The sequence below is a fragment of the Heptranchias perlo genome, chromosome 32 (assembly GCF_035084215.1).
Source record: "Heptranchias perlo isolate sHepPer1 chromosome 32, sHepPer1.hap1, whole genome shotgun sequence".
NCBI classification, from domain to species: domain Eukaryota; kingdom Metazoa; phylum Chordata; class Chondrichthyes; order Hexanchiformes; family Hexanchidae; genus Heptranchias; species Heptranchias perlo.
The window spans coordinates 4,839,614-4,867,269 of record NC_090356.1 but is presented as its reverse complement, the minus strand read 5'-3'; the positions used below and the strand labels follow the sequence as shown (position 1 = coordinate 4,867,269).

Genomic DNA, 27,656 nt, shown 5'->3' with positions numbered 1-27,656 from the left:
GCTGGCCTGATCTCCCTTTCACAGACTTGTTGATAACTGCCAATATCTGTGAAGGGCTTTGGATTATTATTAATAATCATTAAATTGAGGGGCATAGGTGGAGTATCAAGGACACTACCAAGGATTAAAAGATTAGGAGAGCAGACAAGGAAGCAGTAATCAGGTGATACTAAACTTAGGGTTTAAAAGCATGTAGATTGTAGGAGGAAGGGGGGACTGAGGGAGATGGGGAGTTCCACAGTTAGAATATCCTGGGAGAGAATGTGTTTGCGTGGGAAATGGTGCAATGTTTCTTGGGGCTTAGTTTTCCACCTCATTCATATTCAATGAGCAGAAAATCTACCCTTAATTTCAACCCAATGAGAATGCAGGGAGGGGGAAGAACTGTCCAACCCTGTAATCTGATGGGGACTGTTCCATGTAGCTGCATATCTGCAGAATGCAAAACCTAGATAAAAAGATACCCTGTAATTTTACCCTGGGGAAAATGGTCTGCATTTCAGCTTAGGCAAGACACTTTGATAAATAATTAAGGTGAAAGCCACCATTTGAGAATTTACAAAATAGACGACACAGACCAGGAGGGATCCGAGTTGCATGCCCGTTCTATGCTGAGTTAGCTGATTTCAGCTAAGGCGATAGTTAACGCGCTAATAATTGACATCAGTAGTCCTGAGCTAGGGAAGGGATAAATATGGCAGGTTCCTATTCCTGATTATCCACTGAGCTGCTGGAAAGCGTGTGTGTGAAAGAAAACATCAGGCAAGGAAACAATTGATGCCTCCCATGGTCCAACAGACTCCCAACACTCACTGTCTGGCCTCAAACATGAAAAATGACCTGCCTGCAAATGTTCTTAAAAAGCAAATGTAGGGGTGGGGGCAGTGGAATGGCAAGTTTTGTTGTGTTCCAGGTCAGATGTGGGTTCACACGAAGATATCACATATAGCAACTCCTTGACTTTTGTCAAAAAGCCAGGTGCTCCTTCCAACAACTGGTTCTAAAGTGGCGCTGGAATAGCCACAAAGAGATCTCCTTCCTGTACCTCATGACTGAGGAATGCTGTAGGGAGATGTAAAGTGTGGGGAAACTGAAAATGACTTTAAATCAAATGAGGTCAGATGAAAAATGACCATTCAACTCCCGAACTTGAGGAGTGACTTTGTACTGACTGAGTATTCACCATCACTAGTGCAGCCCACTTGATCAACACCCCCGCCACTGGATCCGGCCCGCATCCCCCCCCTGCCACTGGATCCGGCCCGCACCCTCCCGCCACTGGATCCGGCCCGCACACCCCCGCCACTGGATCCGGCCCGCACACCCCCGCCACTGGATCCGGCCCGCACACCCCCGCCACTGGATCCGGCCCGCAGTCCCCCCGCCACTGGATCCGGCCCGCAGTCCCCCCGCCACTGGATCCGGCCCGCAGCCCCCCCGCCACTGGATCCGGCCCGCAGCCCCCCCGCCACTGGATCCGGCCCGCAACCCCCCGCCACTGGATCCGGCCCGCAACCCCCCCCGCCACTGGATCCGGCCCGCAACCCCCGCCACTGGATCCGGCCCGCACCCCCCGCCACTGGATCCGGCCCGCACCCCCCCCACTGGATCCGGCCCGCACCCCCGCCACTGGATCCGGCCCGCATCCCCCCCGCCACTGGATCCGGCCCGCATCCCCCGCCACTGGATCCGGCCCGCATCCCCCCCGCCACTGGATCCGGCCCGCATCCCCCCCGCCACTGGATCCAGCCCGCATCCCCCCCGCCACTGGATCCGGCCCGCATCCCCCGCCACTGGATCCGGCCCGCATCCCCCGCCACTGGATCCGGCCCGCATCCCCCCCGCCACTGGATCCGGCCCGCATCCCCCCCGCCACTGGATCCGGCCCGCATCCCCCCCGCCACTGGATCCGGCCCGCATCCCCCCCCGCCACTGGATCCGGCCCGCATCCCCCCCGCCACTGGATCCGGCCCGCATCCCCCCCCGCCACTGGATCCGGCCCGCATCCCCCCCGCCACTAGCGCACTGTGGCTCCAGTACGTATGATGTACAAGATGCACTTCAACATCAACTCCTACTCACACGACCTCTACCACCAAGAAGTACAAGGGCAATAAGACTGTGGGAACACTATCGCTTCTGAGTTCTCCTTAAAGTCACACCGTCCTGACTTGGACAAATAATCACCGTTCCTTCATCGTCGCTGGGTCAATATCTTGCAATTCCCTATCGGACACCATTGTGGGAGCACCATTGGCCTAAGAACTGCAGCGGTTTCAAGACGATGGCAGCGCACTGCCACCTTCTCGGGGCAATAAAAACGTGGTTTTGCCAGCGTCACTCAAATCCTGAGAACAAACTTTTTTTTAAAAAGCTGGCGTACCCACAGACAGTAGTGTTAATAATGCATCTAATCCGTAGACAGCTCTAGCACTTGTGCTAGGCTGACAATAACTGTTTTGTGCGCAGATGCAACTGGAACAACTATGTGGACTATCCTGTCCTGTCTGCTGCAGTCCCTGCCAATCTGTGTTAATGGCACGAATGCTGGCTGTGGAGGAGTCTTGACCATCCTGCCTCTCAGACTACAAAACCAGCAGATCCGATCATCAGATGTAAAAGTAACCAGTCGACGTAGAACTTTTTCCCCCCCAAAAAATTTGTCCTTCAGGAGATGGGGTTTGAACGGAGCCGAGGGAGACAGGGCGACAAGTCTCCTTTCCCGACAGCTGCCAGGTCTAAGAAGATTTATAAACAGCAGGTCATACCTTTCCGGATTTGGGAGATTACACGAGGTGTTAGGGTTGTTAGTGAATTGATTTCCAGCTGCCTTAACCTTGTCCTCAGTAAACACGACTCCTCAGCATAAACCCTTACCAGATTTGATCCCTGGTCTGTGCTGAGTTAGCTGATCTCAGCTGGGGTCAGCAGTAGGGACATTACAATTGGCTTCAATGTGTATGGGCAAAGTAAGGGGAAATTCCACCAGGATTCCTGCTACTAATTGTTATCCAGTAGAGGTTTTCAAACTGTTCTCCAGTATCAAGGGAATGATGCGGTCGGCTGTCTGTTGGGAGCTGGACACACTACAGGCTGCAAGCACCAGGTCTCGAGAATTCTGGATTCTATCTTCCATCTGAATTTGATGAGTTAGAAAGAACATAAAGACTTGCCTTTATATGGCACCTTTCATGACCTCAGGGCGTCCCAAAGCGCTTTACAACCAATGAAATACTTTTTGAAGTGTAGTCACTATTTTAATGCAGAAAACTTATTGGCACATTGTTTCTGTTGCTGGGTAGTACACCTTCTGCAGTAATGGCACTGATTTCTTCGGGTAGCTGGCATTGTCTTTAGGATGTTAAGACGTGGACCGGGAGAGCAGGTGTGTCAATATTTGCAAGCGGGGTTGCCCACCCCCACGTGGAAAAGTTTGAAAACTCCTGCTGTACGGTGACCGCTGCTAGAAACTGCACGTGTGGGTGTTGGGGGAGGAGGATAGAATTGGGCTTAGTTGTGATGCCTTCTACAGTCAAATAGCCTTCCAACATTCACTCTCTAGGATCACAAGTAACCACGTGGGTGAGATACCAGTGGACTGGCAGGGGCAATGGTACTGTACCCATCAAAAGCTGGAGCCTTGCGCAATGATGGTAGGATTTTTTTTTTAAAAAACCACACACCAGCAACGTACATTTATATAGTGCCCTTAACGTGGTAGAAATCCCAAGGAGCTTCACATAAGCTTTATCAGACAAGCTTTGACACTGAGCCACATAAGGAGATATTAGGACAGGTGACCAAAATTTTGGTCAATGAGGTTGGTTTTAAGGGGGATCTTAAAGGAGGAGAGAGGGTAGAGAGGAGGAGGGGTTTAGGGAGGGAATTCCAGAGCTTAGGGCCTAGACAGCTGAGGGAACAGTCACCAAGGAGGGGCGAAGGAAATCAGGGATGCACAAGAGGGTGGAATTGGAGGAATGCAGAGTTCTTGGAAGGTTGTAGGGCCAGAGAGGGTCAGATAGGGAGGCACAAAGTAACATAGATGAATTAAAAGTGCTAGAGTCCCAGAAACACACACACTGAACCTCACTCTCTGATGTGCCTCACTCTCCTCACCAACATTCCCTCTGACTTCTCATGATACCTGATACTATGTATGTGGCTTAACACAAGGGCCTGAAGGGTGCTAGATCATAAAAGTCTCTTTCTAAATCTGTTTGCAACTCCTGACAAAGAACTGTGCATGTTGACAACAAAAATTACACTTGTTTTCAGGCAAGGAGCACAGAACTGGTGCAGATACACTGACATCTCTTTGCAACCCCCCACCCCCCTTCTCACCTTTTGGCCTGTCTTGCCTCTGAATCACCTTGGACAAAAACAGGCTCTGTAACTTTCTCTGCCGTGAAGTGGTGCAGTCTGTCCTGTGTCTGCACTGCCCCCTGCTTCCCCCAGCTCTTATTACAATCCTCAGTGTGCCTTCGGAATCGGGCTGGAAAAACTGCGCACAGAATGCGAATTTACCGCGGGCAAAGGGTATCGAAAGCCTAGATCGGCGCAAACATGCGCGAGAAAAATAAACTGCGCTTTTGTACACGTGCAAACAGCAATTGCACGTTACTCGCCGAGGGAAAATGGAACAAGATGTGTTACCTATTTTTTTAAAATTTTAATTACACTCTGGTATTGTTTGTTTTAAGGGCTGGTGTGGTGAAAAAAAAGCGACTCCAGCCTTCAACGGGGCTAATTACCAATTATTTTTCTCACTCACCGCTGCGATGCTAAACATCCCCACACTCTGGCATATGCTGGGACATGTTTAGTGCCACGTTTCACATTCAGTTTCCTATTAAAAATTCTCTAGGTTCTAAAAACAGAGGACTGTGGCTGTTGTGGGGCAGCCCAGAGGGAGCAGAGGTAGGGTAGATTCAGGTAAGTCATTACAGCTCCATTACAGCAGCTCAAATGGTAACTGTTAATTAGTCAGCTCACAAAGGCTCCGTGGAGCTAACCGATCCTGCTTTGCAGAATACAGTGTGAAAACGTTCAGTGAAATCTTTCAGAATAAAGATTACAAAGGAAACGGCCCTATATTACAACAGACTACACTTCAAACGTACTTCAATGGCTGTGAAGCGCTTTGGGGCGTCCTGAGTACATGATAGTCGCTATATAAATGCAAGTTCTTTCTATCTTATATGTGGCACTGGTTTTTTGTTGGAGGGTAAGGGGGAACGACACAAAATATCACAAAATAAAAGTAACTCTGCATGAGTCTATTCGCTATGGATGAGAATCTGGGTTTGTTTGGGTCTCTGATTTACAAAGGAGAAAATCCAGATCTTTACTAAGTTGGAACCCAATGAATTTCAGGGGGCAAAGCAGATAAATATTACCCCAGCCTCCACGTCCGCCAAACCTCCAGGAGTACCTCAGACACACACGCAGCCCCCAAACTTCCTGGCCAATCCAAATGTATACACCTTCTAAACATCTCAGGGCACCCCAGGCATGGACAGCCCTCAGGACAAACTCCTCCCCCACCCCTGCCCCCTCCAAACCCCTAGGGGCACACAGTTCTCAAACCTCCAGGGAATAAATGCACGCAGATCATGAAATGTAGGAACATAAGAAAAAAAGTGTTGGCCATGTAGCTCCTTGAGCCAGACTGCCATGAAACTTTGAGGCACAATAATCTGGGACAAAATTAATTGGCACTTGGAAAAGTATAGGCTAATAAACGAAAGTCAACACAAATTTGTTAAAGGAAAATCGTGTTTGACTAACTTGATTGATGAAGTAACAGAGAGGGTTGATGAGGGTAGTATGGTAGATGTTGTGTATATGGACTTTCAAAAGGCAAAATTAAAGCCCGTGGGGATTAAAGGGACAGTGGCAGCACGGATATGAAAATGGCGAAGGGACAGAAAGCAGAGAGTAGTGGGGAACGGTTGTTTTTCAGACTGGAGGGAAGTGTGCAGTGGTGTCCCCCAGGGGTCAGTATTAGGACCACTGCTCTTTTTGATATATATTAATGACCTGGACTTGGGTATGGAGGGTATAATTTTAAAGTTTGCAGATGACACGAAACTCGGAAATATAGAAAACAATGTGGAGGATAGTAACAGACTTCAGGAGTTCATAGACAGACTGGTGAAATGGGCAGACACATGGCAGGTGCAATTTAACGCAGAGAAGTGTGAAATGATACATTTTAGTAGGAAGAACGAGGAGAGGCAGTATAAACTAAATGGTACAATTTCAAAGGGAGCGCAGGAACAGAGAGACCTGGGGTGTATGTACACAAATCTTTGAAGGTGGGAGGACAAGTTGAGAAGGCTGTTAAAAAAGCACATGGGATCCTGGGCTTTATTAATAGAGGCAGAGTGTATAAAAGCAAGGAAGTTATGGTAAACTTTTATAAAACACTGGTTAGGCCTCAGCTTGAATACTGAGTTCAAATCTTTAGGGAAGATGTCAAGGCCTTAGAGAGGGTGCAGAAGAGATTTACTAGACTGGTACCAGGGATGAGGAACTGGGGTTGTTCTCCTTAGAACAGAGAAAGTTGAGGGGAGATTTGATAGAGGTGTTCAAAATCATGAACGGTTTTGACAGAGTAAATAAGGAGAAACTGTTTCCAGTGGCAGCAGGGTCAGTAACCAGAGGACACAGATTTATGGCGATCGGCAAAAGATCTGGAATGCACTGCCTGAAAGGGCGGTGGAAGCAGATTCAATAGTAACTTTCAAAAGAGAATTAGATAAATACTTGAAGGGAAACAATTTTACAAAGCTATGGGCAAAGAGCAGGGGAATGGGACTAATTGGATAGCTCTTTCAAAGAGCTGGCACAGGCATGAGCCAAATGGCCTCCTCCTGTGCTGTACCTACTTAGATGTTATTCTGTACCTCAATCCCATTTACCCAAAATGACCAGGAAGTACGAGTCCTCCCCTCCCTCAATTACATTCCCAGCCATCAGATCTAAACCAGCAATGGCAACTTTTCAAAGGTGTATTTTGTTCAAATAGCTGCGAAGAAGCATGGATATGATGCTGCCGTTTTACATAGAGTATACGGCACAGAAACAGGCCATTCGGTCCAACTGATCTGTACTGGTGTTTATGGTCCACACAAGCCTCCCATCCCTCTTCATCCAACCCTATCAGGATACCCTTCTATTCCTTTCTCCCCCATGTGCTTATCTAGCTTCCCCTTAAATGCATTTGTGCTATTCACCTCAACTACTCCTTGTGGTAACGTGTTCCACATTCTTACCACTCTTTGAGTAAAGAAGTTTTTACTGAATTCCCTATTGGATTTATTAGTATCTTTCTTTTATTTATGACCTCTAGTTTTGGTCTCCCCCACAAGTGGAAACATTTTCTCTACACCTACCCTATCAAACCCTTCAATAATCTTAAAGACCTCCATCAGATCAGCTCTCAGCCTTCTCTTTTCCAGACAAGAGTCCCAGCCTGTTCAGCCTTTTCTGATCAGTATATCCCCTCAGTTCTGGTATTATCCATGTGAATCTTTTTTGCACCTTATCAGCAGAGGAGACCCAGGTGTGTGGGGAGCTCGAGTCGAGATGCAAGAGTGTGTAACAGAGCCACTAGACGATAGCCAGCATCACAGGCATGATTAGCAATAAACCACCTTGAAACAGGGATGCAACCTTTTCCCATTGAAGTGCAGGATCAATCAGCTCAACGAGAGCTTTGAGAGCAGAGTAATTAACAATCACCACTGGACCATCTGGGAATGAGCTCAGTTTATCCCGAGACCACCAGGTACCAATTTAAAATAAATGTGATGGGGGGGGGGAAAAGAGAAGTGGTTCAAGTTGCAGTTTCACGGGATACCGTGGGCTGGATTTTCCATCCTGTTACCATCCAATTTTGGATGGCAGTGGGCAGGAGATGGGCTGTGGAGCAGTTCCACTGGGTGCTTGGTGGCCAACTCCACTCCCTGGATGTCGCAGAAGTGACTATGGACACTGAACACATCCGCCCGTATTTGGGCAGGTGTATTTAAATCAGATGTTAACGGTGGGAAAACATTATCCAATGGATTTTTAAACTATTTAATTTCTGAGCAATGCTACCGCATCCTTGGCCTCCAACATGGGGGGGAGGGGGGGGGTCAAGAGCCGCCTTGCCTGGTTAACAACTTTATAGCATCTTTAGTGTAGTAAAACGTCTCAAGGCGCTTCACAGGTGCGTAATCAGACAAAAATTGACACCGAGCCACATAAGGAGACATTAGGACTTGGTTAAAATGGTAAGTGTTAAGGAGTGTATTAAGGGAGGAGGAAGAGGTAGAGAGGTTTAAGGAGGGAATTCAAGAACTTAGGGTCTAGGCAGCTAAAGGCACGGCCGCCAATGATGGAGCGATTAAATCAGTGATGCGCAAGAGGCCAGAATTGGAGGAGCGCAGAGATCTCGGAGAGTTGTAGGGGTTGGAGGAGGTTACAGAGATAGGGAGGGTCGAGGCCATGGTGGGATTTGAAAACGAGAATGAGAATTTTAAAATCAGAGCAACTAATTGCACTAGGCGAGGTGAGAAAATAAAAATGTTTTAATTTTCGGCAAGTGCTACTAGGCAGCAGGGGGGCACTACTGTCTTTTTCCTCTCCCACCCCTCCACCTGAGGCAGCGGTTCCTAGAACACCAATCCACATCAGGACTCACTGGGATCGGAAAATTTGCCCCTTCAATATTGGCACAGTGTGACATACATATACAGGAGAATCATTTATACCTCAGCCGTGCACACTGCTAAATTTAATACAAGGAATCAATGCAGGGACAGGTGGATCCAAACCAAACAGGTTTAAATTCAGAGGCTATGAACAGGTCTGAAGGGGCCCAATTCAAATCACTTTGGACATTCAGTTTAGCTCCCACTTCCTCCGTAATAGAAAGACAGACTTGCAGTTATATAGTGCCGTATCACATCAGCACATGCTAGAGTGCTTCACATACAATGAAGTACTTTGACGTGTGGTGACTGTTATCATTTAGGCAAATCGCAGCAGTCATCTTGTGCACAGCAGAAGTCCACAAACAGCAATGAGATGAAGGACCGTTATTTTGTTTTTGGGTACTGGCTGAGGTGAAGAACGTTGATCATGGTGTGCAGTAACTGTAGTAGCCACGCACCAAAGCAACACTCCCGTCAGCAACCCTAGCAATGCACGGCCTTACAGCTGAAAGTCACACAGAGCTGAATGCTCAAGATGAGGTGTGGAAGAGGAAAGAGTTATCTGACAATAAGAGGAAGATGAAGGAAGAGCAATACTTACAAGCATTCAACTGCCGTACCGGACTTGTTTATTCATACTCTATTTTACTGAAAAACACCATCAAACCTCCTGATGGCTTTATGGGTAAATGCAGCTCCTCATGAACTGTACAGACCAGAAAGTTGCAAGGTTTGATTCCTAATGGTGCTGAACTAGCCAGTTTCAGTCAGGATAGCAGGAGACACATTATAGTTGACGGGTTAGTCTCCACTCCCGATCGCTATCCAGGGACCCTTGCTGGAAAGTGCATGTATGTGAACTCTGAGCTAGGACAGCGGCTGGCTTGGATGTGATGCTGAATAGCCTGCTGACATTCTCTAGGCTCACACGTAAACAATGTGCCATTTAGGGAAGGCACAGGCTAGAGCGGGGCACCCCCCCAACGCCACGCGGCCCCAACCCCTCCCCAGCACCACCCAGCGAGGCCCCCTCCCCCGCCACCACCCAGTGCAGGGCCGCCAGGTTCAGAAAAGGGAAGTGAAAAAAAAATTACAGAAGAGTGCACAGATTAATACACAAGGAATATTTGAAATTGTACCAATTTTTTTTTTTGAGTGCAAAAACAAGTGGGTGCAGAAGCAGGCGAATAGCAATACAGGACAAGGAACAAAGTGAGGGAGAATATCCTATACCCGAGTCTGTAGCTGTGATTATTTTTTTAAATGACCGTCAAATCCCACGGAGGTGCTCACTTATCTTGACGTTTGCGGAGACCGGGCTGTAATCGCTGTTCAAGTGTTTATCAGCTCTTACCATGCAATGAGCCATGCGTGTTTCCAGCTGCTTCAGGAAAATACAGTTTAGCCTCATTGACACTGTCTTCTTTGATGCTCGATGAATCAGCCGTGGTAATTCCAGATTTAGCTGATGCAATATTGCCAGCCTTCACCTCGTCAGATTCTGGCACATATTCCATCAGGGGATAGCCGATGGCATCATAGCCACTGCGTGAAAAGGAAATAAGAGTTTGATGTTTTAGTCACATCTAGTTCTGGGGAGAACCCCACTTTATGAATCCCACCACGCCAACATTGCAGCAACTAGGTTTGAAATCAGCTGAGGGAAAAAAAAACAGCAGACAGGTTGTCTGCTCCCAATTGGGTCTCAGTGGCTGACATTTGTAACTTTTCAGTGTGGTTATCCAGCTATTTCCCATCAGTTTCATCAAGAGCAAAGATAAGTGAAGCAGCTCTTTGGCCATCCATCAGGAGGCCCACTAAAGCGGGCCAGTGGAGAAACCCCCTCCAATTTCGGGCAGATGCTGGTTTTAGGAACGTAGGAATGGTACAGGTGTGGAAAAGGCACAGTGGGTCCACCTGGCTAGTCCCAGAGTTCAGGAAATCCCACACTATACTCGATTTTCTATAAACCTCAGCCACAGCCTCAAAATGGCGGGGGTATCTTCGCCGCCAAAACGGGCGGACAAAATTGATCTCCACTAAATATAGCTCATGGAGGAATCTCAACTGCAATGTGTTGTATAGAGGGCATTTTATATGGTTTCTCGATTAGCGAAAGAGCCAAAAAACACATAGTTTCAGAAGTCGTACTTCAGAGTTACAGGCTTTCCTGATGGCTCATTGGGTGAATGCACTGAGCCAAACCATATTCCTGGTCTGTGCTGAGTTAGCTAATCTCAACCAGGGCTACAATTTGTCTGAGAGTCCCTGGGCAAAAGGAGATAAGGAATTAGCCAAGGCTGCTCAACACTGTCCAGTGACTCCTGCTGCAACGTGTGTGCATGTGTATGTGTGTCCATGTGCACACATGTTGAGTAAGGGTCTGGATCAGGTTCAGTCGTGAGGCACTGCGCAGTTGAACAGCATGCCAACAATTACTGTTCAGGTTCACACATGAAGAGCGACAACTTTGAACCGTACCTCATGAGAATTGGTTACTTCAAGAGAGATGGGGAAACCAGGGGATAAACATTGTATCAGAGTTAGAATGAGGCACTCCTGTATTACACCGTCACCCAGAACACTTACAATGGTGTTTCAACAGGTGATTCTTCTAGATCCTCCAGGAGCTCTAGGAAGGTGGTGGTGGAGAGGTTTGGGGAGAGCTGAACGTGCTTGACTCCTGCCCAGATCTGCAACACTCGCCCATTTTCAGCTAAAAGGAGACAAAAGCACATCACTGTTAAAAGTAACGCCTTCCTCTTCAGTCCCTCTTCTATTTGCGAGGCAATGACTGACCAGAGAGGGCTCAGCCTCACAATTTATAACCGTGTGGGGTGCCAATCATACATGCCCTGGATATTTAGCTTTGTTTGCTCTTGTATTTCTTACTCAGTTTGTCCTGTTTGAATTTCATGGGTGTGCAGGTTTAGAAATGGCTGTGCTTAGTGCTGTTGCCTCATTGGCAGATAAAGTCTAAATGAGAAAACCAGGTTCTGAGTGTATCAGCAACTTGAGATATCTGGGAATTAATGGGGACCTAGATTTAAACCTGATGCATGGCCACAAGGCTCCATGCTACGCACTAAGTGGCCCACAAAGACAAAAACTTTGGACAGTCCTGGTTTATGAGGTCATCCAAACATCTGAATCACATTATAGACTTGGAGAGTATTACAAGGCACCCATTCAATACCTTCTTCCAAGAGGCAATGTCTGTATTCCAAAACAGATCACACACAGTGAGCCACATTGTTTTAATTTTTGAATTTAAAGCAAAAAAGATATTTTGCCCATCTCACCTTTTGTTTTATACATCTCACTTCGTGGCAAAGTGACCTGCTGTCTAACCTGTTCCAACACCTACTGGAAGACTCTCTCTCTGATTTAACCTCTCTCAGGGCATTCGTGCACACGGTCAAATACGTCCAATAAAAAAAAAGTTTCATTTATTTGTTCATTACCCCCCCCCCCCCCCCCCGCTCACCCTCACCCTCTCCCAGAGCACTGACTCTTGCTGGGGTACCGTGACCAAGTAGCTATTTTCACTTGTTTGACAGAGTGTTACAGGCTAGTCGGTCGTGGGGGGCATCACAGTCCCGATCCTGTCAACAACAACTTGCATTTATATAGCGCCTTTAACGTCATAAAATGTCCCAAGGCGCTTCACAGGAGCGATTATCAAACAAAATTTGACAGGAGCCACATAAGGAGATATTAGGACAGGTGACCAAAAGTGGTAGGTTTTAAAGAGCGTCTTAAAGGAGGAGAGAGGTGGAGAGGTTTAGGGAGGGAATTCCCGAGCTTAGAGACTAGGCAACCGAAGGCCCAGCCACCAATGGTGGAGTGATTAAAATCAGGGATGTGCAAGTGGCAAGAATTGGAGAAGCGCAGAGATCTTGGCGGGTTGCAGGAGGTTACAGAGATAGGGACGGGTGAGGCCATGGAGGGATTTGAAAACAAGGATGAGAATTTTAAAATCGAGACGTTCCCTGGCCGGGAGCCAACGTAGGTCAGCGAGCACGGGGGTGATGGGAGAACAGAACTTAGTGAGAGTTAGCATACGGATAGCATAGTTGTTTAAGGAGGGTGGAAGATGGGAGGCCAGTCAGGAGAGCATTGGAATAGTCCAGTCTAGAGGTAACAAAGGCATGGATGAGGGTTTCAGCAGCAGATAATCTGAGGCAGGGGCAGAGACGGGTGATGTTACAGAGGTGTAAGTAGGCGGTCTTGGTGATGGAGCGGATATGTGGTCGGAAGCTCATCTCGGGGTCAAATAGGACGCCAAGGTTGTGAACGGTCTGGTTCAGCCTCAGACAGTGACCAGGGAGAGGGATGGAGTCGGTGGCTGGGGAATGGAGTTTGCGGCGGTGACCAAAGACAATGGCTTTGGTCTTCCCAATATTTAGTTGGAGGAAATTTTTGTTCATTCAGTACTTCAGACAAGCAGTGTGACAAATGAGGGGTTGAGAGAGGTGGTGGTGAGGCAGAGCTGGGTGCCGTCAGCGTACATGTGGAATTGGACATTGTGTTTTTGGATGATGTCACCAAGGGGCAGCATGTAGATGAGAAATAGGAGGGGGCCAAGGATAGATCCTTGGGGGACTCCAAAGGTAACTGTGCGGAAGCGGGAAGAGAAGACATTGCAGGTGATTCTCTGGCCATAGCTGGATAGATAAGAGTGGAACCAGGTGAGCTCCGTCCCACCCAGCTGGACGGCAGAGGGGAGGCATTGGAGGAGGATCCTGTGGTCAACCATGTCCTCCCCAACATGCAAACACACACACACTTCCCAGCAGGGGCCAGGAGTGGGAATCCTGAATCACCTCCCTAGACCAGGGCCGCTGTGACTAGTGACCAACCTTGACCACTGCCCCAGCTGAGATCAGCTAACTCAGAACAGATCCAGGATTGTACCTGGGACCTTCCTGATCTGCAGGGCTGAGTACCACACCGTATGGTGCATTTACCCAGAGCCCTAACAAAGAGAACTGAAAACACAAGTGTGATACATTTATTAACCTGATGACAAAAAGAAAAAAAATCCAGTATTTTCTTATATATTTTGGTTGGCATAGCAACAAGAAAGCAATAAATTCTTTTGCACAGCTGGAATATAACATCTGTGCACTAGCAAGATTCTTGTGGATTTTTCAGTTCGAAGCCATCAGTAGAGTGTTTCCAGGTATCTGTTGTCACAATAGTCTTGAGTTATTTCTGCTGTTAGATGGGCAACAGATGGGTCAGTCACCTGACCACGAGCAGATTAACCAGGCATTTTACAACTTCCACAGTGAACACTAACATCAGAGAGCTGCGCCTGCCAAAAGGAAACACGAGAGAATCTGGCCTCCTCGCTTCTTCCCAAAGATAGTTGCAAGGGGAATAAAGTGCGCTCCGCTTCCAAACATTTTGGCAAAAGGAGATCACTGGAGGGAGATTTTACTTCACCCTTGGGTAACTCTCCTGGTTACTGAACTGAATGCTACAAAAATGTTTCGCCCAAGCTACCCAACCTGACTCAAAGCTGTTAACACATATCCGTGAAGCTGGAATGATGCCCAGCACCTGGAGGCAAGCCACGTTATAGCTTAGACATAAAAAATCAAAACTGATTTGTTAAATTCGATTTTTCACACCTAGTTTTCTCCCCTCCTTCTCCTGAAGGTGCTGAGACTTGCTGGGGTACCGCCTCATGGTCAACATCTGGTGCCTCACCCAAGTGGCCACCCTTTGTGGGAGTCTAGATGGTGAGTCACCGCAGACTATTTGAACAGAGATACGCTGAGTCCTGTTCTCACCGAATACCCCCACAGCCCGATTCCCAGCATTTGACAGCGATCAGGAGAAAGAATCCTGGCTGATTAAATCCCTCCCTCCCCCCCCCAAAACTCCTCTTGTCCCAGGGACACAGAGACCAAATTACTGCTTCCACTGCTGCCCTGACTGATGGGGCCAATTTTCATCTTCAGGTTTAAGTCAGTTCTAAATGATTTAGAGATGGTGCAAATCCCACCTGAAAGGTCAAATGCTAATTACACTCAATTCTCCAATGTAAGCTCATTTGCATAATTATTCATAGCACTATGTGCAGACTCTGATGGGTCTAGGGAGGACACTGTGATAGGAGACGAAAATTGTAAGTAAGTTAAATTTAAAGGAATGGGAGAAATTTACACAGAGCCAATGCCAAATAACGAATATCAACTCCTCTTATTTAGAAAAAAGGACTTTAGGAGTGCTCCTGTAACCAATCAAGTCAACAGTGGAACAGCATATTTGCATATTCTGTTTCTCCACGCCTCAGGGAAAGCCTCTCATCGTTCCACTCCACATAGCTTAACCAAGCTCAGCATGCGGGGAAAATCTTTGGAGGGGCCATGTCCTACCACTCCCTAGCGCAGCTTCATTACAAAGTGTTTGTCCTGATCTGTACAGCTCAGTTCCACACTGGGCAGAGCCATCGAAGAAACTAGAAGCATCAGTTTCTATTTATACAAGTTGGACGAGCAGCACTCCTCAGTGAGCCTACCTCGATGGGTCCCTACTTTTTCTCTCTCTCTATAAACAAAGCAGACTATCGGCCCACAGGGAGATCTGTCTCTACAGGCCCCATTTGCAAGCTCTATCTCTAACAAGCTGGACAAGTGCCAGTCTATAGCAAGAGCTGTCTCTGCAGGCCCCATTTATTGTCTCATCTCTATAATAGAGCTGAACAAGCACCAGTCTATAGCAGCCTGTCTCTGACAATCCCACTTATGCTCTCTCTGCAATTTTAAAAAGTTTTTCTTCATGCCTTATTCCCTATCTTCATATTTTCCTCCTATGTTTTGTATTTTGCCTAATCTTTTGCTTGCCCTCTTTTTGGTATCTCTCTCTACGTTTCTCTTTCTTTTCAACACTTTCTATTAATCACTACAAATTATTCTTTGTTTCATTGTCTTGCGTTTTTTTCTCAGGCACGCTCTCTCTCTAATTTTGGAATCTCCTTTTTATTTTCTTATTTCTTCGCTATGATTTCTCTCCTCACCTGACTATCTGTTTCTCAGTCCTTACAGCATGGCTGCTCCGCACCAAATACGTCCACTCTAATCTCGTCTTTGGGTCAGTGCATTGATAGAGCTGCAACCACTGATGTCTCATCAGCTGCACAGGTCACTACTGTCAGACTCCAAAAATGCTATTTATTTGCTCCTCCAATTTTCTTCCCTTTTCTCCCTTTCCTTTCTGACATATGTTGTGGTACCTCACCCAGATACTTATTTTTCATGCGGGAGCCTGGACAACATTGGTCGATAAGGCCATTCCGCCATGGGGGTCATCATAACTGGACTTGATCCTGCCCTCCATTTGACACCCACACTCGCGCCCTTTCCAGCAGCAATCACTGGATCGTGATCCAGATCAGGTGCTCGGGTCTGTATGGCACAGTCTACTCTCAATCATCAGCAAAGTGACGGAAGGTGCCGTCGGCAGTGCTATCAAGCGGCACTTACTCACCGATGCTCAGTTTGGGTTCCACCAGGACCACTCAGCTCTAGACCTCATTACAGCCTTGGTCCAAACATGGACAAAAAGCTGAATTCCTGAGGTGAGAGTGACTGCCCTTGACATCAAGGCAGCATTTGACCAAGTGTGGCATCAAGGAGCCATAGTAAAGTTGAAGTCAATAGGAATGCAGGGAGGATGTTCCCAATGGCTGGGGAGTCCAGAACAAGGGGTCACTGTTTCAGGATACGGGGTATGCCATTTAGAACTGAGATGAGGAGAAATTTCTTCACTCGGAGGGTGGTGAACCTGTGGAAGGCAGTGGAGGCCATGTCATTAGATGTATTCAAGAAGATAGATATATTTCTTAATGCTAAAGGGATCAAGGGCTATGGGAAAAAAGCAGTAACAGGGTACTGAGTTAGATGATCAGCCATGATCATTTTGAATGGTGGCGCAGGCCCGAATGGCCTACTCTTGCTCCTATATTCTATATTTCTATTTTCTATGTTATGGAATCAGGGGGGAAACTCTCCAGTGACTGGAGTCATACCTAGCACAAAGGAAGATGGTGGTGGTTGTTGGAGGCTAATCATCTCAGCCCCAGGACATCACCGCAGGAGTTCCTCAGGGCAGTGTCCTCGGCCCAACCTCCTTCAGCTGCTTCATCAATGACCTCCATCCATCATAAGGTCAGAAGTGGGGACGTTCACTGATGATTGCACAGTGTTCAGTTCTATTTGCAACCCTTCAGATAAGGAAACAGTCCGTCCCCGCATGCAAGACCTGGACAACATCCAGGCTTGGGCTGATAAGTGGCAAGTAACATTCGCGCCAGACAAGTGCCAGGCAATGACCATCTCCAACAAGAGAGAGTCCAACCACCTCCCCTTGACATTCAACAGCATTACCATCGCCGAATGCCCCACCAGCAACATTCTGGGGTCACCATTGACCAGAAACTTAACTGTACCAGTCACATAAATAACTGGATGAGTGCAGCTCCAACAACACTCAAGAAGCTTGACACCATCCAGGACAAACCAGCCTGCTTGATTGGCATCCCATCCACCACCCTAAACATTCACTCCCTCCACCACCGGCGGACTGTGGCTGCAGTGTGTACCATCTACAAGATGCACTGCATCAACTCGCCAAGGCTTCTTCGACAGCACCTCTCAAACCCGCGACCTCTACCACCTAGAAGGACGAGGGCAGCAGGGACATGGGAACACCACCACCTGCACGTTCCCCTCCAAGTCACACACCATCCTGACTTGAATATATATCGCCGTTCCTTCATCGTCGCTGGTTCAAAATCCTGGAACTCCCTTCCTAACAGCATTGTGGGAGAACCTTCACCACACGGTCTGCAGCGGTTCAAGGCAGCAGCTCACCACCACCTTCTCAAGGGCAATTAGGGATGAGCAATAAATGCTGGCCTTGCCAGCAACGCCCACATCCCACGAATGAATAAAAAAAGTTCCGTGCCAGGCAGCGGAAGAAGCCATGTCTATTTACTCTGAATCAGTTCAACTCCAGTGCATCAGGGGGTTAGTCCAACCAGTTTACCAGATTAATATAAAATGGGCGTGATCAGTCTGCATTTACCCATGAATTGAACACCACTCTGCATATTGTAAATAAGGCACTGGGCACAGTAATACGAAGTCAGATCCACATCAAGTCCCTTCCAGGGATCGCAAAATAGCAGGCATTTGCAGGAAATGCTCACACAGTCTGACAGTTTGTTCCTCTCAAAAATTAGTCTTTTTGTTGCCAGCCAGCCTGTCAGTTTGGGTTTGGTTTGGATCAGTTTTGCTAGTGGGGAAACTAACTTTGCTACTGACAGGTCCTAGCCATTAGCAAACATTTGCTGTCTGTGAAATAAATTAAATGGGAGTCTTGCTCTTTCTGGTATCCAATGGGTGCCCTTTGTGCATTTAAAAGATGTGAAATTGGGTCATCTCCTGCAGGCTGCTGCGCATGACATCCTGCAATGTACAATCCAAAGTAACGGGACAGAGCGGCTGCTTGAGTCACACCTCCCAGCCTGATTAGTCTTTCATCGAAAAATGTCCCTGTGTAGGTTATACCATTATAGACTGAACACAGCCATAGAGGAGTATAAAACCATTGCAACTTTGGTACTAGTTTACTAAATAATAATAAACACACTGTTTCTGAGGCCTGTTATTCATTTGTGCTGAAAATACTGCCCTTCATGCTGCCCACTGCTCCTGACCTGCACCTTACCCTGAGTAGTTGGTGGGGGGAGGGGGGTCATCTCTGGGCAGAGCTATTTCTCACCCTCTGTCCTCGGGGTACTAACTCTGCTGGGGTTTGATTCCACGGGTTTAGTCAGCCCTCTGGTACCTCACCTACGTGGCCATTCTTCATGTGTGAACTCGGGCAGTGAGTGTCGGCAGTCTATTGAGCAAGGGGGCGGGCATCACATCGGAGTCTAATCCTGTCCTCCCCCCAACATCCACACACATGCCCTTTCCTACTGGGGCCACTGCAAAGTCATCAGGAGCACTGAGGCCAAATGCAGCACCACAGCTGTTACCCTGACAGGGATTAGCTAACTCAACATCGACCAGGGACCAAACCTGAGGCCTACTAAGCCTGTATGACTCGATTTCACCAGTCAGTGCATGTACCCACCAAGCTACTGGAGCAAATCTTAAGTGGTGTTTTCCTGTGGTGTCTGGGACCCATACAATTTCTCATGCTGGATAATTATGATAATGGACGACCCTTACCTTCCATGACCTCTCCTTCATCGCTTTGGAGTTGAACTTCAATGGTGAAGGGAGACCCCTGTACCAACTCCTGTATCTCCTCACCGAGGATCACCAGCTTAGTGGCTTCAGCTTTTCCCAAAAAGAGAAGTTACATTATTTAATAAGATGTTATTAGTCACACAGTAAGACATGCAACATCCAGATTTTACACCAAAGACAACACAAAAGCTAACGTGTAACATATAGTATGAGAGGTGGAGTGTCCAGATATTAGGCTGAAGGTTACATGTTGGTAAAATGATAAAGGTCTGTCTCCTGCCACAGACTAATGAATTAATTCAGTTAGGAATGAAGTGTTACATTTCTTTCTGAATTCTTCATTCAATGTGGACACGTGTAAAGGACTGTTCGTAGGAAGTAAAATGGGTGACATAATTCCTCCATGAATGTGTCAAAGAGCTAAGGATGAAGTTGAAAGATCTGGGAGTATTAGTGGACTCAATGTCCACGTGTTCAATCACTGCAGAGCAGCAATCAACAAAGCAAAAAGAACACAACCATAAAGTCAGAAAAACAGCTTGCGAACTGGATGATTCAGTGGGTTAATATCTTGAGGGGTCCTGGTTTAAATCCAGCCCAGACTGAGGGAATAAAAGCCTCCACATTGTTTCCTGGCTGTAGGTGTCCTATGTACAACTAGTCTGAGCACCATCTTTTTAAGTGACATCTTCCCCCCTTAAGCTGCTGGAGTACGATTCCACAGGTACCTGCTGGGTAACCGTAACTCACGTATAATAACTGGCAGGAAGTGTTGGCGAGCTATTCTGTCACAGGATGCAGCAGACAAGTTTGATTCTTTTTTCACCCAATGTCCACACATTTGTACCTCCGGCTCGGGTCACTGGTCAGTAATCAGGAATGGGATATCTGGACGATTTTCCCATCCGTAACACAAAAAATTAAGGAGAATCATCCCAGTGAATGTCTCTCAAACACTTGGTAGCCAATTCAGAGACCGACAGCAGGTTGCATGTGTACAACTGCTCATCCCGAACAGTAATGTACTAGTTATGGTACTGGACTTGCAAACCAAAGGTTCGGAGTTCAAATCTCACCATGGCAACTGAATTCAATAAATCTGGTAATTAGTTACTATCCTAGATGGGAACCTGTCACCCCCAACACATGACTCCAGTCCTGCATGACATGGTTGATGCCCTCTGAAATGGCCTGGCAAGCCATTCAGTTTAAAACAACTAACGATGGGCAATAATCATGGCCTTGCCAGTGTCACCATGTCCTGAGAACAAATAATTAAAAAGGGCAATCAAGGGGAAATATACCTTAAAAAGAGGGAGTCTCACCATCAGCAAAACATAAATGCAGCAGCTTAGGGAGTTTAGGAAAAAAAGATTTTTGTGCAGAAACATAAAATGGGGAATAACAGGACTGTCCAGGGTCAAACAGTGACTACAGGAAACATTCATAAAAGAAAAAAAAACAAAGAGCACATGTACTTTAAATTGTGAGATCCAGATCAAAACCTCTCCATACCCTTCATCAGTTAAAACAAAACCAGACAAGACGATTGTTAATCAATGTCTGAGTTATCAGCATGACACATGCGACTGGTAATGCAGTCTGAAGGGTACACACCGGCGGGACGGCCATTGATCCACAGTCCATCATAAGCAACACCACTGCAGTGAATCATCGAGCCTTGCCCATTAAACAAGTCGTTTCTCCACTGTCCCTGAAACGAGGGAAAGGTTTTAACCACTGTTTTGTGTTATCCGTTAGCAACCACAGTCCCATATACCCCCCCTCACAGTCCCATACACCCCCCCCCCCCTGCCTCACAGTCCCATACACCCCCCCCTCCCCGCCTCACAGTCCCATACACCCCCCCCTCCCCGCCTCACAGTCCCATACACCCCCCCCTCCCCGCCTCACAGTCCCATACACCCCCCCCCTCCCTGCCTCAGAGTCCCATACACCCCCCCCTCCCCGCCTCACAGTCCCATACACCCCCCCCTCCCCGCCTCACAGTCCCATACACCCCCCCCTCCCCGCCTCACAGTCCCATACACCCCCCCCTCCCTGCCTCACAGTCCCAAACACCCCCCCCCTCCCTGCCTCACAGTCCCATACACCCCCCCTCTCCCCACAGTCCCATACACTCCCCCTCCCCCCACAGTCCCATACACCCCCCCTCCCCGCCTCACAGTCCCATACACCCCGCCTCACAGTCCCATACACCCACCTCCCCGCCTCACAGTCCCATACACCCCCTCCCCGCCTCACAGTCCCATACACCCCCCCTCTCCCCACAGTCCCATACACCCCCCCTCTCCCCACAGTCCCATACACCCCCCCCCCCCCTGCCTCACAGTCCCATACACCCCCCCCTCCCCGCCTCACAGTCCCATACACCCCCCCCTCCCCGCCTCACAGTCCCATACACCCCCCCCTCCCCGCCTCACAGTCCCATACACCCCCCCCCTCCCTGCCTCAGAGTCCCATACACCCCCCCCTCCCCGCCTCACAGTCCCATACACCCCCCCCTCCCCGCCTCACAGTCCCATACACCCCCCCCTCCCTGCCTCACAGTCCCAAACACCCCCCCCCTCCCTGCCTCACAGTCCCATACACCCCCCCTCTCCCCACAGTCCCATACACTCCCCCTCCCCCCACAGTCCCATACACCCCCCCTCCCCGCCTCACAGTCCCATACACCCCGCCTCACAGTCCCATACACCCACCTCCCCGCCTCACAGTCCCATACACCCCCTCCCCGCCTCACAGTCCCATACACCCCCCCTCTCCCCACAGTCCCATACACCCCCCCTCTCCCCACAGTCCCATACACCCCCCCTCCCCCCACAGTCCCATACACCCCCCCTCCCCCCACAGTCCCATACACCCCCCCTCCCCCCACAGTCCCATACACCCCCCCTCCCCCCACAGTCCCATACACCCCCCCTCCCCCCACAGTCCCATACACCCCCCCTCCCCCCACAGTCCCATACACCCCCCCTCCCCCCACAGTCCCATACACCCCCCCTCCCCCCACAGTCCCATACACCCCCCCTCCCCCCACAGTCCCATACACCCCCCCTCCCCCCACAGTCCCATACACCCCCCCTCCCCCCACAGTCCCATACACCCCCCCTCCCCCCACAGTCCCATACACCCCCCCTCCCCCCACAGTCCCATACACCCCCCCTCCCCCCACAGTCCCATCACCCCCCCCCTCCCCCCACAGTCCCATCACCCCCCCCCTCCCCCCACAGTCCCATCACCCCCCCCTCCCCCCAAAGTCCCATTACCCCCCCTCCCCCCACAGTCCCATTACCCCCCGCTCCCCCCACAGTCCCATTACCCCCCCTCCCCCCACAGTCCCATTACCCCCCCTCCCCCCACAGTCCCATTACCCCCCCTCCCCCCACAGTCCCATTACCCCCCGCTCCCCCCACAGTCCCATTACCCCCCTCCCCCCACAGTCCCATACACCCCCCCTCCCCCCACAGTCCCATCACCCCCCCCCTCCCCCCACAGTCCCATCACCCCCCCCTCCCCCCACAGTCCCATACACCCCCCCTCCCCCCACAGTCCCATACACCCCCCCTCCCCCCACAGTCCCATACACCCCCCCTCCCCCCACAGTCCCATACACCCCCCCTCCCCCCACAGTCCCATTACCCCCCCTCCCCCCACAGTCCCATTACCCCCCCTCCCCCCACAGTCCCATTACCCCCCCTCCCCCCACAGTCCCATTACCCCCCCTCCCCCCACAGTCCCATTACCCCCGCTCCCCCCACAGTCCCATTACCCCCGCTCCCCCCACAGTCCCATTACCCCCCCTCCCCCCACAGTCCCATTACCCCCCCTCCCCCCACAGTCCCATTACCCCCCGCTCCCCCCACAGTCCCATTACCCCCCCTCCCCCCACAGTCCCATTACCCCCCCTCCCCCCACAGTCCCATTACCCCCCGCTCCCCCCACATTGTTTAGCAGGAGCTTGGCTCTGTTATCTAACTGTGGGGTATATCCAGCCTGGGAGGGTTTGATGTTGACACTGCTGAAATGTAAAGTGCTCCATTCCCAGTCTCTCATCTTGATGAGCTCAAAATTCACAAAGTTAGAAACAATCTCATAAATTGAAACGCAATGATCAGAAATGCATTAAACTCTGAGAAACCTCCTCCCACCGCAAACAGCGAGACAAGTGTGCAACGGGTCATACCTTTCCCTCCCATTACCCCCCTTCCTGAGGGTACTGGCTCTCCCTGGCGTACAGTTCCATGGGTGCCAGCAGCCCTCCACAGTCTTGTCCAACTGGGCTTTCTTCATGTGAGCCTAGACAGTGAGTGTCGGCAGGCTATTTTACAGTGAGGGGCATCTCCATGCCAAGATTGTATTATTAGTGAGGAGGACTTTGCCCCGCCAAGTTTTTGGACTGTCTCTTCAAGGATACGCAGGTGCTGCTCTCCCAGCATACACTACCTGCATGTGGTAATGCTGAGACCCAGGGAGAGTCCCCAGATCATTGGATCAAATCAGCCTCTTTAATTTTTTATTACCTTGTTGATTTATCCAGCTAGACTGTTTACCAAAAATGAATGTGCTTCACTTGTCAGGCTTCACTCTACCTGGTCTGGCTGGTTGGCTTTGGATCTGATGCCTAGGGGTGAAAGAGTAGTGCTGGAACATATTGTGCCACCCTGTCCCTGTGCACAAAGAATTGGTGGTTTCCAAAGCAACTCTGGTAATAAATGCTATGTACCCGGCAGCTGTTTGTGTGTCTTTTAACACATGCAGGATGTTTGTGTACAGTCACATGAGTTGGCCTGTAAATAACACCGGCCTGATTCTCCGAGGTATTCCTGAGAACGGATCCAGGGGGATGAGGCGAATGCGCTCCTTCAGAGAGACCGGAATGCACGTGGAACACATTCCCATCAACTTACTTCCCTAAAATGTCACAGGTGAGGGGACCCATAAGAATCCCCACCTGTTCTGTGCAGTAAACAGCTACAGCTGATTGAGCACGGCCTCCTCTGGGAAAGATGGCAGTATACAGGCAGCCAACAAACCCTCTGTATTCCAAACATTTGGAACAACCATTGTAAAATGTCTGATTTAGAATCCTAGCCAAAGCCAGACAGATGCTAAATAGACCTGGGACTACATGGAGGATACACTGAGTCAGCATTCACCAATCCATTAGGCGGATAGAATTAGGGCCGCACTGGTGATATTCCTTTCACTGACAGATGTTTTGATGGTGATCCAAATGCTCTGATCCAACCACACAACACAGTCAAACTCGCAGATGCAGTCCGAATACAACACATCCAATTTCCTCCCCTCCGTTCCTTGACTCATACTAGCATTCAGTTCCAAGAGCATAGGTTACCCTCCAGTACCTTGCCCAAATGACCATTCTTTGATGGTGACTGCCAACAGGTTATTCCAGCTGAAGGAAGCCAGAGAGAAGCCCATTCCTATCCTTACCTATAAGGTAGTCATCAGAAAGTCAGGTTAATTTTCCCCTCCCTAGCCCAGAGATACTGAGTTAACTTGTCTTTCACCACCTTGGTTGAGATTGGCTAACCGAGTACAGACTGGGTATCGAACTTTTCTGTGTGGCTTAGTTACAGGCTGGTCAACGGACTTAGAAACTGAGCCACCAGTGACAGCAACATTCGAATATTTTTTGCATTCTCAGTCTTTTGTATATAACAGAATACCCTTGTGTCCATTGAACAGGACACAGGGGAAAGCAAATGAACTCCCTGGAATATTTTCAATAAAACACATGCAAGGAAACAGATGGCTGAGAGGGAATTATAAGAGAAGAATTCACTCCAGAATTTTAGAAGAATGAAGAGGAAAGTGAGAAGAATGTTTTTTTCCCCCACACAGATGGTGATTAGAACATGGAGCTTTACCACAAGGGGCTATTGGAGGTACAGACTGTAGCATTATTTAAAGGGGAACTGGATAAGCATTTGAAAAGAATGAGTGTAAAAGGATACAGGGAAAGGACAGGGAAATGGGATTAGAGTGGACAGCTCCAGTTGAAGTGCTAGAACTGTCACAGGTCCAAAAGGCTGAAAGGTCCTTTCTATGATTCTATCACACCTCAAATTTGAAAAGTAAAGCTCCAGCCCATTTATGGGTAATTTAAATGGTACGCTTGTCTTAAGGTCTTGTAATTCAAAGGTGGCCAATATATGTATTTTAAACTTAAACCGAAAAAGAGTCAAACTTAAGGAAGGTAGTACTAGGGAATGGGAAATTTATCCACTTTTTAACCCCAGGGTCATCAATGAGAATCACTAGGTTGGACACATCAGAGGTTAAATGCCGAATAAAGGTCCCAGTGCACTGCCCTAATTACATATCTAATCTCAGTCTTAGCAGAGTGAGCCAGTGTGACATTTCCAGGCATTCACACACCCTCCCCTGCATGGGATTATCAAATGAGTTTGTGTGTGGGCCCTGGCCGATGAGTGACCACCCAATCATTTCATGTAGGACTCCCACAGGGAGAAAACTTTCATCCTATTAGTCTGAGCCATAATGGCAGAGTGCTAACTCAAAGCACCATCAGTTTGGAGAATGGTGAATTTTGAAAGTTTTTCTTCTTCCAATTTTCTCCCCTTCCCTCCCTCAGGTAGGAGGAGAAAAAAAAACATTTAAAAATTCACATGCTCTACTTTGTGTCAGGGATGGAAGCTACCCTACATTCCTCATCCAAGCAGCCATCTGCGTGCGTGAGCTTTGACAGGCTACCTGAATGCGGAGATCACAGCTAAGCCTGATCCTGTCCTCACCCGGCACTCACGCATCTGCTCTTCCAGCGGGGGTGGGGTGGTGAGGAACAGGAATCCAGGCAGACCTTGCCGCTTCCTAACCAAGGGGTACTCGTCCAGGCCAGCTGCAGTGCTCCTAGTGCTGCCCAGCTGAAATCAACAAGTGAGAAACTCAAATTTACAGCAATGGCTTGTTTGATGTCATAAGCAGCTTCATCGCAGATGTGAAAGAAAGCACTTGGATTTATATAGCACATCCTCAGGACGTCCCAAAGTGCTTCACATCCAATGAATTACATTGAGTGCGATTGACTGAGTCTAGCTGACACGCCAATGGTTCAAATCCTCGGTCTGTCTGTTGATCCCAGGAGAGCTAGAATGGGCCTCAGTACTCCAGCGTTATGAAAGGGGGGGATTAAGCAAGGGATTTTTGGTTTGCAAGCCAGTTTAAAATAGTAAAACCATTATCCCCTTCCCCATCTCCCCCCGTGATGGGAATGCCTGCAACATTTTCACAGCAGAGGAAATGACAGGAGATTTACACCAATCCTCAGCACTCTGACCTTCAGAGAGAGGCGTGAAGGAAGCAGAAATTGCAACTAAAAACCTGAAGGCCAAGTCTCAGCATAAATTTGCATAACATTCATGTATTTGTCACAGCGCAGCCAAAAGTTTCTAAATGATTAAGTGCTGTTTGCACTAGTCTTCGGCAACCAACACGCAGAGATGTATTTGCAGCAGATCCAAACATTCATTCTTACAGGCAGATAGCAATTCCCCACGCAAAGCTCCACAGCCCGAGCTGCTAGTACTCAGAGATGATTCATTACCCAGTCGCTGGATTATTACAGAATTGTTTTGTTAAGTGCTTTGCAAAAAAAAATACATTTTCCAAAGTCCCACTGTCAGCACTACAGACAAGCAAAGCATCTTAAAGTAGGGAGCTTTAAAACAAGGACAGATTCTCTGGCTCTTTGCTCATTCAGGTGCATTTCTGCTGATTTGTTTGAATTTTTTTTGGTAGTGATGTGACACAAAACTATCGAGGGAACTGGCTGGGAGGAGTTGCTGCGTGTGACTGTGCGAAGGGGCTGAAATTCATACACAGTCAAAATGACAACCACTGAAGCACACTGTGTAATTGACTTGGTCCCACTTATGTTGGTTCAGCTCTCTTACACTGTTGGGCTCAGTAACTCCTCCAAATCAGTTCCCTAATGCACTCAGTCTTTAAACAGCTTTGCGGGTGCCGTTATTCATTGTCCATCCCTTGTTACCATAGAGATATTTTTTCTGGTGCTGGCCCACAAATGACCAATTTCACTTCTTGCTGTGATGGGATTTGAACTCACGATCTCTGTGTTGCTAGGCCAGTACCATAACCACTTGGCTACTGTAACTGCATTCTAATGGGGAAACTCTATGAGGGATCGAGTGATAAAAATTATATTCCATAGAACAAGCCTAGATTATTGTTGAGATTTAAGCCAGTTTATAATCAGTATCTTTTGCTTTTTCCCACTGTAGATTCCGAGGTTTTCTTTTGGGTTATGTTAACCTTAACACAAAAACGTAACCCACATCTAAAGTTGAGAAACAATAACAACTTGCCTTTATACAGCGCCTTAAAAAGGAGAGAGGCGGAGAGGTTTAGGGAGGGAATTCCAGAGATTAGGACCTAGGCAGCTGAAGGCACGGCTGCCTATGGTGGAACAATGAAAATCAGGGTTGCACAAGAGGCCAGAATTGGAGGAGCGCGGAGATCTTGGAGGGTTGTAGGGGCTTGAGGAGGTTACAGAGATAGGGAGGGGCGAGGCCATGGAGGGATTTGAAAACACGGATGAGAATTTAAAAATTGAGGCGTTGCTGCACCGGGAGTCAATGTAGGTCAGCGA

At 48.6% G+C, this 27,656-nt stretch overlaps 1 protein-coding gene across 3 annotated transcripts in view; it reads right to left on the bottom strand.

Moving 5' to 3' along the window:
* LOC137300950 (MORN repeat-containing protein 1-like) overlaps positions 1-27,656 on the bottom strand; it is a 211,490-nt gene that overhangs the window by 166,338 nt on the left and 17,496 nt on the right. For all 3 annotated transcript variants that reach the window (XM_067970239.1, XM_067970240.1, XM_067970238.1), the window contains exons 7-10: positions 20,597-20,693; positions 18,959-19,069; positions 11,295-11,421; positions 10,060-10,250 (exon numbers count right to left, since the gene is read on the bottom strand). In XM_067970239.1, coding sequence (XP_067826340.1) covers positions 10,060-10,250; positions 11,295-11,421; positions 18,959-19,069; positions 20,597-20,693 — 526 coding nt within the window. The remainder of the gene's footprint in view (positions 1-10,059; positions 10,251-11,294; positions 11,422-18,958; positions 19,070-20,596; positions 20,694-27,656) is intronic.